This window comes from Melozone crissalis, unplaced genomic scaffold (genome assembly GCF_028551555.1).
Source record: "Melozone crissalis strain CALT ecotype California unplaced genomic scaffold, PUWL_Pcris_2 ptg000061l_1, whole genome shotgun sequence".
In the NCBI taxonomy this organism is placed as follows: Eukaryota; Metazoa; Chordata; class Aves; order Passeriformes; family Passerellidae; genus Melozone; species Melozone crissalis.
This window is the reverse complement of record NW_026535839.1, coordinates 10,449,220-10,463,158: the sequence shown is the minus strand read 5'-3', so window position 1 is coordinate 10,463,158 and position 13,939 is coordinate 10,449,220. Positions and strand designations below refer to the sequence as shown.

Sequence of the window (13,939 nt, the reverse complement as noted above, 5' to 3'; positions counted from 1 at the left end):
GTGGATGCCACTATAGGTCACTTCCAACATGCTTGTCGAAGTCTTCTTATTCTAGTTCTTCCAAACTGGCATGCAGTTCATGCAAGGATGGAAGGGTATCATCCAGGTGTGATCATTAGAAAAGATGTCTTATCATCCGTATCTGGCCACTGTTTCATCCCAGTTCCTGAGCCACTGGGATATGTTCCCTGGTGAAGTCCACAGCTTGAGGAAATTCTTTCTCTTTTGTTTCTCCTCTGTTCACTTTCAGTAGAAGGCAATTGTGGAGTACAGCAGACCTGTGCTTAACAGGTGCTTCATAACCTATCAGAGCTGAATACAGCCAGGCAGCCAGGTTTTTAAGAAAAACTGAGAATTGCCCTTGCGTTTAGTTTGGCTCTCTCAAATGCAGCAAGTCTGGCTCTGTAGAATCTGAAGCCATGGACTTCAGTGTTTAGTTTGGTGAACAGTAATGTTGCTTTGATTTTTCCCAAGCTCTGGTTTGACTCTAGTAGAATTTTTTTTAAAATGTATTTTTACATGAAATACAATTACATGGCTTTCATGGTTGTGAATGCTGATGTAGTAAAGTGAGAAGCCTTAGATAACAGGTCTTCCATTCCTTCCAACACTTGGACTGAGTGTACTTGCTAAGTACTGCAGTGGACCAGCTGCCTGAGTGAGAGGCTGAGGCACTAAATGCACAGCTTTTCAAGAAAACACACAGCAGAGATGTCTTAACTTTCAGTGTAATTATGTAAAATGTCTGAGCTGCAGCACCAGGTCCTTCTGTTTCTCCTGCACTTGGGGGACAGTGATCTGGAGTGTGTTTCTCCATGGCTGCAGGCACAGGCATGACTGTCCAGAGGCTGTGGTGGTGTAATACTCTGCTGCTGTGTCCAGACATTGCCTTTCATCACCCTGTGTGGATCCTCTCTTGTAGTGTGAGCTGATGAGTCAAAAGTTGCAATATTAATGGAGGGCATTGCATTGCTGCATATAAGTCCAACTTTGCTCAGATTAAGTTTTGTATTAGTTGGGTGGATTTTTTTTTTTCATCTTCAGTAAATAATGGTAGTTTTGCTGTCTTAAAACAGAAGTCTTTTTAGGTGAGATCCTTGATTTGTTTAAAAGTGGGTTTGTTGTGCTTCCATAGAGGCTGTGGTTGGCTAACACTGGCAGAGTAAGTGGTTGGAGAAATCTCTGGTGTGGTGCATTACAAATTGTGTTGATCATGGTTTCCTAGGAATGAGGAAGGTGGTAGAATGGGCTTGTTTTGGTTTTGTAGTCAAGGCTGACTGTAACCTCTGTAGTTTTTGATCTGCCTGAGGATTGAATGGCTCATTGGAGGAGAGGTTTCCATACATCTCCTATTCTGCAACCCAGCTGAAGGAGCCAATGTCTCACATGTTATCAATTAGTACCTGTTTGATTTAGTGTGGAGGTGGAGGAGACACTTCCTTGGCACCTTGTCTGTAGTTCTGTGGATGTTAGTCACGAGTTTGTTGCACTTTGTGAAGCTGGGTACCTGGTGGGTAGGCTGCAAGATTTGGAGCTAGAAATTCCTGACTAACAGTATTATCTTATGGTTGATTCAGTCTCTTAATGGTATGCTTGTTTGTTGTTCCTCCTAATGTTGAAGTTGTTAATTTTCTTAATTAGAATTATTCCCTTTGTAGCATTATGCATCAGTGATCAATGTAATGACTAGGGAGGTGCACAGGTATCTGTACCTCTGACATTTATTTGATTTGATTTCAAACTTGAAGCCTGTTAACCTAGCTAGATGAATATGCATATATATATAACTTTGGATCTGTAAGCTTCTTTGTGGTTTATGGCACAGGTATTGCTGAGAAATGCAAAAGTAGATGTTAAAGGGGCAAAGCATCAGTTCCTAGAGTTCTGCTGTGGAGGTTTACATTCAAATGTTGCAGTGAGGTAAATCTGGCTAATTCTTTGCTATGAGGAAAGGTGCAAAGAGGTGCTGATTAATCCTTTTTTCTTTGATGAGGGATATAAAGTATGTTTGCCACTGTATGGACACAATGAACACAGATATGGTAACCTTTCTCAATATGTGAGAGGATATTGCAGTAGTTGAGGTATTAGTAAAGTTTGTGGGAATCTATATTCAGATAATTTAGACTCTTTAAGAAATATTGCCTCCTATACATTGCAGTAACTTTCTTGGCTTGATCTATTTGGTAGTGCTTGAGTATCCTAATATCAGGGTGCAGAAGGAATTACTGATGAAAATATTGCTGCTGTCCACTACAGGAATTCCTTCATAGTTCATAATGACATTATTATGGGAATTGAGTAGCTGGAGGTTGATTTTTCTTTTTTCTTCAGTGGCTTTTTTGAAAAAAACTGTAGGAGAGCATTACAGTTGTGTGTTACGTTATTCTCAGTTATAATCTCATAATTCTCTTCCTGTTTTACTGATGCACCAAAGCATTTTTAGGCAGTTAATATAGCTTTATTTCTCTTCCTTACCTAGATACTGAGTGGGTGATTTAAATGACAATATTGATAAAGATCTCATTTTCCCTTCACTATTATTTATTTAGCAGGACTTAATTTCTGGACAGACACGATCTTTTCTTGCTTGAATTCACAAAGAAGTGAGAAATTACACACAGAAAAATTGTAAATGTGCCATTAGAAAAATAACATTCTTATCCATTTGTATGGACTTCTGACAATCAGTATGATGGAAAAAAGCTACAGTAAAGTGCAATTATTGTGTCTGTCAGTCCTTCTCTGTGAGATACCTGTTGAGCTGCAGAATGGGAGCTCAATTACTCAAAGATACATTGGGCAGAACAGGATGAAAACATTGACAGTGCAGTGTTTGTATGTTACATATGAACCAGCAGTTGATAGTCAAGAGGGAGGAAAGAGAACAAGAAGTAGAGCATTTTCTGCAGTAAGAGCAAAGTCATGTGTAAGTGACAGCTCAGATGTTTAACGTGTCTGAGCCGCACTCAGCCTCACTCCCAGGCTGACCTTTGGATTTCATCCTCCACCTCCTCTCTCCTCGTGCCCAGGTTTCTGCACCAAATTTCTTATTTAATAAGAATGTACCTTTTTTTTTTTTTTTCTCCCCTAAATGTTTCAGTGTTCTGACCTTTCCTACTACAATTCCTTCTTTTCATGAAAAGAGCATTTCAGATGTTGACGCTCTCCTCTGAAAAGAGCAGGGAGTTTCTTTGTGAATCAGAGGAGCTGATGTTTGTTTTTGGAGTTACAACCAAAAGGGTTTAACTGAAATATTGCTATTTGATGGATGCTTGTCCTCTGGAAGGGAGGTAGGTAATTCTGACAAGTGGTCCCCTGCTTGATTAACAAAGTGTTGATTGAACTGGAAGTCACCTATTTTTTTGGTAGATTTTAGGTGATTTTTCAAGAGCCTGGGTTAGGAGGCTGATTTTACAATCTTTGTACTATTTAAAAATGTTTGGTATAAAGTTTTGCTCGTGGATAGGGGATAATTTTGTATGTTCTGTGCTTCCCATCCTGTTGAACTTCAGGAACTTGAAAACTCAAGTTTTACAACTCAAAAAAGGCAACTTCCTTTTCTATTATCAGCATTTAAGTCTAAAAGATATTTTAAAATTAAGTAATGTGTGTCTGGGAACTTTGTGGTAGTGTTTTAGTTGAAGGCACTTTTTCATAGCTGTGCTTTTATTCTTAGCTGTGAAAAGGGCTGAATGGTGCTTCAGATGCTCAAAACTCTCCATGAGCTGCTTGCTTTGAAGCAGTGACATTTGTTGTTCTGTCTCTCCAGTTCAGGGCCCGTGCAATTTCACTCTGCAAAATCAGCTTTTCCAAAGGAAGTTTTTTTCTCTGGCAAAGTCAGGGTTCCAAAAATGCTGACTCTCTGATGAAACAGCAGTAAAAATAATACAAAATTTCCCCTCCCTCATTCCTTGAGATGTTTTTCTTTCTACCAAAGTCCTATATCAACACAATCCAGGGTTCTGAGGTAGAAGGTGTTTATCTGGATTGGGTGTGGGGAGTGATTGGTGAGTAGAAAAACTTTTTGTTTTATTTTCATGTAGGACTTCAGTTCTTTTATTTTGTTTTTAGAGGTACACCATTGAATTGAGGTATTTTCAGTCCATCAAAAAGCTGTAATAGTGGCTCTTGAGTCTCTGTCTGGCTTTTCTAAATTTTCTTAGTAGTTTGATCCTTAGGAGTGCAAGCCTGTGCCTGTAGCCATGTGCATGTTATAATGAAATACTAGAAAATAATATATCAAAATCCAAGTGTACAAATGATACTTCTTACTGTCTGCAAAAATAAGAGCCAGATTTTAGTTTTCTGTTTGTGGCTATGCTGTTATTAATGGATGCTGTCAATGGGAACTGCTCCCTGGGTTTACAAGAGTGAAGTCTCTCTTAATCTATTTTCTCCTGTATGTAGATACATACAGTATATAGTATAAAGATACTATAATAACTAGACTGACATTTCCTTTTTTAGAAAAACCAGTATCTGTCATTTGTATAGGTAAATGGGAAGTGAAGAGTCTAGGGAGGAGTGCTCTATCATAGTTAGGATATGATCCATAGTTGTCTGATGGACATAGGCTCCAGGAGTCTGGGGACATCTGAAAGTCCATAAATCAAATAATTCAAGTTCTTGGTCATTTAAACTGTTCAACTTCTTTATGAAACATATGCCATTTTTTTTCTGAATAATGGAATATAGCTCTGAAGTAGTTGAACCTGTTTGTTCTATACAAATGTTAGTGTGTACAGTCTGAGGCAGTGACATAAGATCATGCAGGAGTTTGCTGTTCTGCTCTATGAAATGTTCTTTAATTAGGCTTTTTGAATTAGTGCTGTTTCCTACATGGAATGATGCAGCTTCATTCCTTAGGCATGCTGCTTAAACTCTGCCACTCTCTGCAACACTCTTTAATGTCCTTCATTCATAAAATTTTCATTTGTCTGACTGACTAATCTGTCCTTTCTCTTCCCTAATAGTGTCTCAGTGCTTGTATTTAGTTTTTATTTTTAAGTGGCCTCCAGCTAAATAGGAGGCTACTTTAAAGGGAATTTTTCCTTTAAATGAAGAGCTCTGAGCTGATATTCTATTGCATCACTTGCATTTTTATTGAAGTCCAATGTCTATGCCACTGAACAAGGAGAATAAGTAAGCTAAGATGGAAGAGTTGCTTTCCAGTTCATCTCATCATGTTCTTATTAGTTTAGGAGCTGTGTACTCTGTTACACATGTTTAAGTGGATTTTTTTCTGTTCCTCCCACAAGTTTAGGGGGTACCTGACAGTGTGTAGGGTGGGCTACATGAACCAGCATCCCTAAAGTTGGTGAATTTACTCTGTAGATATCTGAATGTGTAAAATATGGATTAGAGAACTACAACATGTTTCTGTGTTTTTATTTCTGGTATTACAGTATCAGGAAAGAATTTGGGAGTACTATTTTTAAATTGGCCTTAAACAGAAACTAAAGGAAACAGCACGGATTCCAGCCTTCGATGAAGCAACAGGAAGGGAAGCAATGAAAACCATAAACCATGCTGAGTAACATTTCCTCTCTTCTGCTACACCCCCCCCACTCCCCAAGGGTGACAAAGTCTTTATTGAGCCTGACAGGATTCCTAATAGAAGCTGCATTCAATCTGTGTAAGGAGCCTGCTGAATCACTGCGAAGCAAGTAATGGCATTGGGCTGGAGGGAACCTCCCACTTAGAGCTTACACAGCTTGTGCTCTGTGCTCCAGGAATCACCTCTGTTTGCTTTACTGAAATCTAGGCACTTTAAATAACAACTTTAATGCAGGGACATTCAGACACTGTCCAAGGGGTTGTTTAAATCCTTGTCCTGAAACCAAATGAGTGCTTGATTCTCCTGGAGTTTGTTTCCAGCCTTGTTTCTGCTCAGAGCACTGAAAAGGGACAAGAAGCTAAGCAGCACACAAACAGCAAAGTGCCTTTCAACCATGCAGCTTCCTTCCCTGGAGGATTTTGTACATGATGGTCTTTTTGAGTGCCATTGGAATTTGGGAAGCTGTTGCCATATGGTTTAACTGCTGGTTCAAAGGCGGAAATGTGTGTCTATTTCTTTTAAAGTATATTCTTAGTCACATGACTGGATCTTCATAAAATCTTCAGAAAATACTAATATTTTGTTTGCTCTGAAACATATAAAATATGCATCCTGCCAACTGCCTTAGCTTGGAAAAGGAAAGGATGTGAAATCCCATCAGTCATCCTTTGTGCTTTTGTAGAAGCAGGTTCTTGTGTGACCCAGGGAATCCTGGGTGGCTCGGCAGCCTGCGTGGGCTGGCTCCGGGGAGCCTTGAGTGAGCCAAGCATATGTTCTTGCAGGAGGAATTTAATGTGTTTGGGATGGATTGAGAGACAGGTTTTGTGCAGCTCTTTGGGACAGGTTTGCATGTGAGAGCAATCTGTCTGCAACTTGCTGACACAGCTGGTTTTACTTGCAGCTTTGAAGTGCTGGTGCTCTGGTGCAGGTTCTGCTCTTTTCCCATTCCCTGAGCAAAACTCCTGTCTGACTGAATAACACTTGCCAGTCTGCTTTCTTTGGGAGCCCTTGGTTCAGGCTCAGGGTGGATGTGGGGTATCTGTGAGGCCCAGGCTCGCTGGGATTTGGGAGCATCCCTGGATGCTGCGGTGAGCAGCTGTCCCTTGGCCAGGGGCTGATGCAGCTGTTCCAGCTGTTCCGGATCTGGGCTGACTCTGCTGCGGCCATGAAGGACACAACATGACAGGCAGTGCTCAGAGGAGTCTCTGGGGGTTTATCACTTCCTCAGCATCCCTAATACCTGATTGCAATTACTGAGGTTGTCTCTGTGTGAGATTAATCAGAATTTACAACTATGAGGTCATTTCAGAACAATTTATTATCCTTAGAAATAGACCAGATTTCCTGTTTAGTGTTTAATAATAATAGTAATAATAATATGTCACTGGAACACCTGGCTGGGGTCACATGAAGTGAAACATTAGTTTTTTGTTTTGTGTTTTTGAGGGGCAAAGTTGCTTTTGATGCAGTCATTCCATTCCTTGTTTCAGAGCTGCTTTTATTTTTTTCTGTATTGGTTTTAGTTTTTGTTTGGGTTTTTTTTTTGGGTAGGGGTTTGGGGTGTTTTGGTTTTTTTTTGTTTTTTTTTTTTTTTTTGGTTTGTTTTGTTTTGTTTCCCCCCCCCCCCCCCCCACTGCTTTTAGCCCTTTACCTCCTGCTTTTAACACTTCAGGAAGATTTGTCTTGGACCTTGTTGTGGACTTAAAGCATCTGGATGCAGGTCGTGTGAGTTACAGTTGTACTGGCTGGAGTTGTTGTTGGTTGGGAAACTTTGTGGTCAGAACTCCATGTTCGAGACCACTGTTCCAAGTTTGTAAAGATGTTTCTTGGATTAAAAACCAGAGATTGGGTGAGAAGAGGGTGAAGCAAAAGGAAATTATACCTACTTGCAAGTTTTGCTTGTCATTGGTGTTGCTGTACTGTTGGTGCTTGTTCAGAAACATCCAGATCTTGGTCGTATTTTAAAAAGATGCCAATAATGAAACTTAAGGGTGACCACCACTTCCTCAGCAACTTTGAGTTTGGATTATATTTTTCTCATGATTTTTCTGGCTGACTGTACTTACTTCTTTATTTTAAAAAGTTACATCTTACAATTAAGAAACTAATATTTCACCCTCCTTGCAATAAAAAATGTGAGTGAATTATTTTCAAAGAAATGTGTTGGGATAAGTGGGCAATAGTGGTAGTTAGCTGCTGACTTTACTTTTGTAGTGTGAGTTTTTAGTTGATGCTTCTTTTATTTTCCCCTCTTTTGGTATCTCTGAGAGTTAGCATCTGGCAGAGAAAATGAGAAGTGGTCTGAGTGTTCAGGTGGCTCACTTCTAACTATACTGGGATGAGGATGTTACTATAAAAGAATATATATTTATACAACACAGTATTGTTACTACAATCTCTGTGTTTTTATACCACCTTTGGCTGAGCAGCTGGTTAAGCTTTTTGCTGAAGGCTGTGTGTGCTGGAGCTGATAAATCGGGTGCTGCGAGCAGCTGAGGCTGCTGCTGACCACAGTGCTGTGATAACAGCGCCATCCTCAGCGCCATCCATCCCCTGCTTTCTGCTCTGCTGCTGCAGCCCACGCTGTTCATACACTGTATTCTGCCATGGGAATCATTTGAAGACACAGATGTCCTCTGCTTTTTTTAAACACATCTGCTGTGAGAACTGGAGGCAGGGAATCATCTGTCCTGGGCAGCTTGGTGAGGGATCACTGCGGTTGCAGTGTTCATGTTTCCTCTGTATGGTATAGAAAATCTCCTTTCTCACAGGATTAACAACTGCCTGATTACTCTTTGCTCAGTTTCCCACGTTCCCTTGAGTTGCTGGAGCTGCAGTTTTAGCTAGTTGAATAGATAATGTGAGTTACTTTCTCTGTAAATAACCTGCGTCAAGGTTGTTTTCTGTCAGAGATTGAAGAATCTGTTGTGGGCACAGCATTTGCAGGTAGATCCTGTGCTGCAGTTTCAGCTGTTATTTCAGCTGCTGAAAAGCTCTGAAGAAAAGATTGCAAAATAAATTCATTCTGACCTTGTTCTTTAGCTTAGAGCGTGTGGAGAAATTGTGTTTCATCTATAGTTTTGTCTCAGTTGGATTTTGACAGAAAAAATAAGTAAAGAGATTATAAGGAAGGATGTGGAAAGGGGCTGTAAAATTCCAGCAAATGTTTTGTGTTCTGCTGATATGATGCTGAATGTTGCCCTTTGACATCAGTTTTCTTAGTGAGTATCAGAAAGTATCTGTGAAAATGATCTCTGCCCTTTGTACTGAGGTTATGCTTGTCCACTGTTTATAACTGCTGCGGTGAAATAATTCTGGTCTTAAAAATAAAACTGAAAATCATATTAGAAGCTACTGTAAACTTTGAGTTAGAGAAATAAATGCTTTCAGCTCTGTGGGAGGAGGATTTTTGGGAGTGTGGTGCAGCTGGACTTCAGCCTCTGTCCACAAGGTGGCCACAGCCCCTGCCCATGTCCGGCCCCCCTCAGATTAATTGATGTTCCTTGAGGGCAAAGATATAGAATGAGACTCTAAATATAGGATGGGAAATGTAATTTCAGTGCTATTTTAAGCACTTAGTCTGAAATGAGTTGGAAGTATAGAGAAAACTTCACAAACTATGATTGATTTTCATAGGTAATGGTAATTTTCATTTTATTGGGAAAACCTGGGATATATGCACCACTTGTACTATACCCTCCTGTGTTAAATCTGAAGTGGCACCTGAGGGAGAGGAGCAATTCTACCCCTGGTTGTATCTATTTAAACAAGAAAAAAAGGCTTTCTACCAAGACATGGAAAACAGATTGGATGGGTACGTTTGAGGTACTGGCAGAAAGAGGAACCTCACAGCCCTTCTCAGGAGATTGCTGAGTTGTTCTTTTGCTCAGTGGCACCCAGAATCACCTTCGCTGCATGACCGGGAAGAGGGGCTTGCTTTAAAAGTCAGGTATTTTTAGGGAAAGCATTACAAATCCTGATCTAAAACCACCTATAGAAACTGCTGTGTGAGTAGCCAATGTGTTTAGCTTGTTGATGCATCACCTGGCTGGGTAGTGAGTTGCATTTATCATGTAGTTTGTTATTTGTCAGCATTAGAGCAGCAGTAGTGGGCAGTGTAAGTTAAATGCCTTGTGCTGGGTGAGGGAATAGGAGCCTTTGCCTTCCCTGTGCCGTGCTCAGCTGTTCCCTCTGCTGCTGCTGCTCAACAAATGAGGTTGGACTTGGGGATGCTTTCCAGACATGTATCCCTTTAAGCAAATGTTTATCTCTTATATTTGCCAACTGTTTGATCATCAGGCTCTTCAGTGGATCAGTGCAGCAGTCCTGAGTGCTGCAGGGGGAGTGCAGGAGTCACTCCAGGCTGAGTGAACTTGCAAAGGGGCTGCTGCATTCTGGGGAGTTGTAGAGAATAATTTACAAGTCAGGATGTGGTCATTTTTCATATGCAGAAGTTAAAAACTTTGTGAATAAAAGGGGAACATAGGCTCTTGTTCTGCTCACAGTTTTCTGTAATTCATAGCTACAGAGCTGCTTATCTAAAACGTTGTGTTCTGTTACATCTTAGTCGCAGTTATGTGAAAAAGTACTGGAAAATATAGGAAAACCTATATAGACAAAATGAGTTATGAAGACTTAAAAAATTCAGCTTTAATACCAAATACTGATTCTCTTCTGGCTACCCAGCTTTGACAGGAGTTGTGAATATCCTTCTTTTGGCCTGGGAGAATCAGATAATATTAACTACTAAGCCACTATATGGTCTGAGTGTATAGTTGCTGCATTTCTGTGCCTGATGCTTTCAGGTGGAGAAGTTGGTGTAGTTCCCTGCTCAGAAACAGGAAAGCTCAGAGATGGAGCTGTTGGTTATCTGAAATGACCCTTTGGCTGCCAGGTGCCCACCTCTGACAGGCTGTAGTGTGCTTGGAGTCTATCCATAGCTAGTGCTCCTGGATGGTTTCACTAACAAAAACATGTTTGTGGCAGCTTGCATGATTAGAATGAGATTGGACTGTGTGAAATGAGTGCTTTGTAAATGTGTTACAAATTCAGGCCTTCTGTTTAATTTTAATGGGATTTGGTAATGACATTTAAAAAAAAAATCAGAGTTTTATTGGTTTTACATGGTCTGCAATTATGTCTGACCTTTCATTTGATGCAACAGTTCATAACAGTTATGCTGCTAAATGTGGACTGTGAAGCCAAAGAACTTTTCTGAAGTAAATCCATTGTAAATTCTGAGGCCAGCATTCATATTGATTTATCTTATGTAAACACTGGATAAATGCAGCACTTGAACATTCAGAACATACCTTCCAAGGCCAAGCTGGAGACACTGCCCTGTGGTGTATAATGATTTTGTTGTGTGTGTGTTTGGCTCTTACTGCCCACCTGTTCAGGACAGTAAATTAAGTGCTGAATAGCCCTAGTGAGCTGTCCCCTGCCATGTGGTCTGCACCATCAGCACAGATATTTTTGTGACTGAAGAGGATTCTGTCTGGTGAGAGGTTTAAACAGCTGTATCTCCTAATTACAGCTTCTATGTAAAATTCAGTTTATAAAGCAAAATAATCTTCATGTTTTAATAGTTTTTTTTCTGTGGTTGCTAGTGGATGACACTGATGTGATATTGACTAGTGGCAGTAGGAGTGAGAGACCTCTAAAGCTTTACTGTTTTCATCTTTGCCAAGGAGTATTTTGGGTACTTTTTGATGTTCCCTCCAGACATGGACTGGGCTGAGAAGAGAGGCAGTAGGATGGTGTAGTTTGTAGTGGGCCTGCCAGCTGTGTCTGAGGTGGACACGAAACAATTTTTCCCCTCTAAATAGAACCCCTTTGCTGTGAAAAGGTACTCTGGTGGTTCTCTGTACCCTATACAGTGGCTTCGGTTTTTCACTGGTTTTGAAAAATTTCTTCTTTAAAGATTTAGATCTTAGAAGGTTTCAACAGTTTTTGACCTTGGGTGAACAGGCCTGCTCTATTTGTCTTATTCCATGTGTTGCTTGCTGCTGTATCCATTCATATAAATAATATTTTCAGAGATCTTTTTAATAAATTTCCTTTTTCAGGTCAGTGGTTGTGCATCAGTTGCACTTCACTCTTTTCACTGCCCCAGCTCAAGTGTAGACAGGGTTCTTCAAGTCTGTGTGTGTCCTGACCTATCTATTTATCTGGGCTTTGTATAATTCGGTGTAACTTAGTGCAGAGTGTGAAAAGTAACACTGAGTGATCAGATGTGAATGAGATTGCTTATGTGATTTTTTTTTTTTTTTTTTTTCAGGACTTGAATACCATCTATTCTTTCCTTCATGGGCTGGACATACTATCACACTTCAGGGAACATCAGCTAAGGTGAAGTACTCTGCACTGTGTGTTTTTTAGCACACTTACATCTATGACATCTACATTTTTGTGGAGCTAAGCAGAGCTTTTGTCTGCCTGCAGTTTGAGGTGGCAGAGCATTGGCCAGATCCATTGCTGAGTTAAGTCACTGCCATAATGTAGCACAGAATCTAAACTAATTAGCTCTTCTAAGAAGGAAGGCAGAGGTTACTCCCATTTGCCTCCCATTTGTCTGCTGTGTAGACAGTGCTCTGTCTTAACTCCAGATTACAAAAGCTTTTTAATACTTCAGACATTCTGATGGTCTCAGAATCCCTAGAATGGAAGGCCAACAAAGCACAAAAAGTGCTTTGGAAGTATTTTAGTTCCTTTCAGTTCTGTTGCTATGGGTAATTCCAGTGTGTGGGAGTGATTTAAACCCTTGGAAAACATGCTGTATATTATCTATTTGGATAATGAAGAGCACCGTAATAATTTGAATTTTCCAGTTAAGCACATCCTTTGTTTAGAACAAAAGAAATAGTTGAATTTGTGGTCTTAGAGCCTGAAAGTGATTCTACTGAAATGCAGTGATTAATGTCTTATGATCTTTGGGGATTAAAATTGAATTTAAACTTCTCTTCCTCTTCCCTCAGAATAATGTCGTCAAGTGCCCGCTATGAGAGGTACAAGGGCAACCAAGTTCTCTTTTGGTGAGTACCCAGCACTTGTTGGAGTTCTTCTGCAGAAATGTGGGCAAACCCAGTGCTTGCATGTTGTTATATGTCATTTGCTTTTCAGTCCGTGTCAATAATTGGTTGAAAGCGTTGGCAGAGGTGGTTGTGGCAGCAGTGTTGGTGTTTGAGAGGTGCCCGTGACCTTCCAGCCCCAGGGACAGCAGAGCGGGTATCTGTGTGTGTGTGTGTGTCAGTGACACCAGGTGACAATGACGAGGCAGGCGGTGTCCCCTCTGCAGTCTGGTGGCACTCAGCTCAGTAGGTGGCACTGTGTCCCTGGAGCTGGCACTGCCTGCACGGAGCAGCCTGTGCTGGACAGGGCTGGAACTCAAACCCCGTCACTGCACACTGCATAAATTGGTGTTTTAGCTTACAGTTCTCTAGGCTCTTCCTGGGAGGAAAATATACTTTTGTTTCCCTCATATTTTAGCATTGCTTATGGCATATTTATCATCTCACAGTTAATCCTAGATTTCTGTATAAGGCACAGCTTCCAGCACACCCTAGTATAAAAGAGATGCCACCTGCTCGTTGGTGTGGTGGGTGTGTGTGACACACACCTGCTCCAGGAGCAGGTCAATATCTGTGTGTGGGGTTGTGTGCTGTCCTGTATTTATAGCCTTTGTGTATGCTTCCACTGGAATAAAATGTTTTCATTAAAATTTCATTTTAATAGAGTAAATTTTTAAGCTAAGTTAAATGTCAAAATTAAGTATAAGAAACATCCCTTATGTGAATGTTAAAAAAATCCTAGTCGTGTTGGAGTTCTCAGGTTCTTATATTAAACTGGTAGAACAATAAATCACTATTTTACTACAATAATATTTTGGATAATATAATTCTAAGGTGCTGTAAGGAGAAGTACATATCAGTGATTTCTTTTCTTACAGCTCAGAAACTATTGCAAGATGCTGGTATATCCTGCTTTCTGGGTCAGTGCTCATGAAGGATTCAATGTTTTTGCCACCTTGCAGGTAGGTAAAATAATTGAGTTATTGTTGTTATTTAAGGCAAGTTTTTTTTTTTAATAAACACTTTCTACATATTTGTGTTACTGTAATTTTAAAAGAATTTAAAAATAATTTCATAATTTTGGTTTTTCTAAAGTTTGGTAGTGAAATAAATATTCAGCTAATTCAATTTAAATTTTCTCAGACTTCTTCTGCATGTTGAAATTTCTTTGTGTAATACTGCACTCAATCTAGTTTGGCGTTTTAACTTTGTAAGAGAATTTGTCGTCAGCTTATTACTGTGGGGTCTCTTTGAATAATTTGTGCTGTGTGACTGTTCTGGATAGAGTTCCCTGTCACAAAAATATGAC

The 13,939-nt window shown here is 40.1% G+C and overlaps 1 protein-coding gene across 6 annotated transcripts in view; it reads left to right on the top strand.

Moving 5' to 3' along the window:
- Positions 1 to 13,939, top strand: part of RAPGEF6 (Rap guanine nucleotide exchange factor 6) — a 121,481-nt gene that overhangs the window by 13,313 nt on the left and 94,229 nt on the right. For all 6 annotated transcript variants that reach the window (XM_054288197.1, XM_054288195.1, XM_054288199.1 and 3 more), the window contains exons 2-4: positions 11,841 to 11,911; positions 12,538 to 12,594; positions 13,509 to 13,592. In XM_054288197.1, the coding sequence (XP_054144172.1) occupies positions 11,841 to 11,911; positions 12,538 to 12,594; positions 13,509 to 13,592 (212 nt within the window). The remainder of the gene's footprint in view (positions 1 to 11,840; positions 11,912 to 12,537; positions 12,595 to 13,508; positions 13,593 to 13,939) is intronic.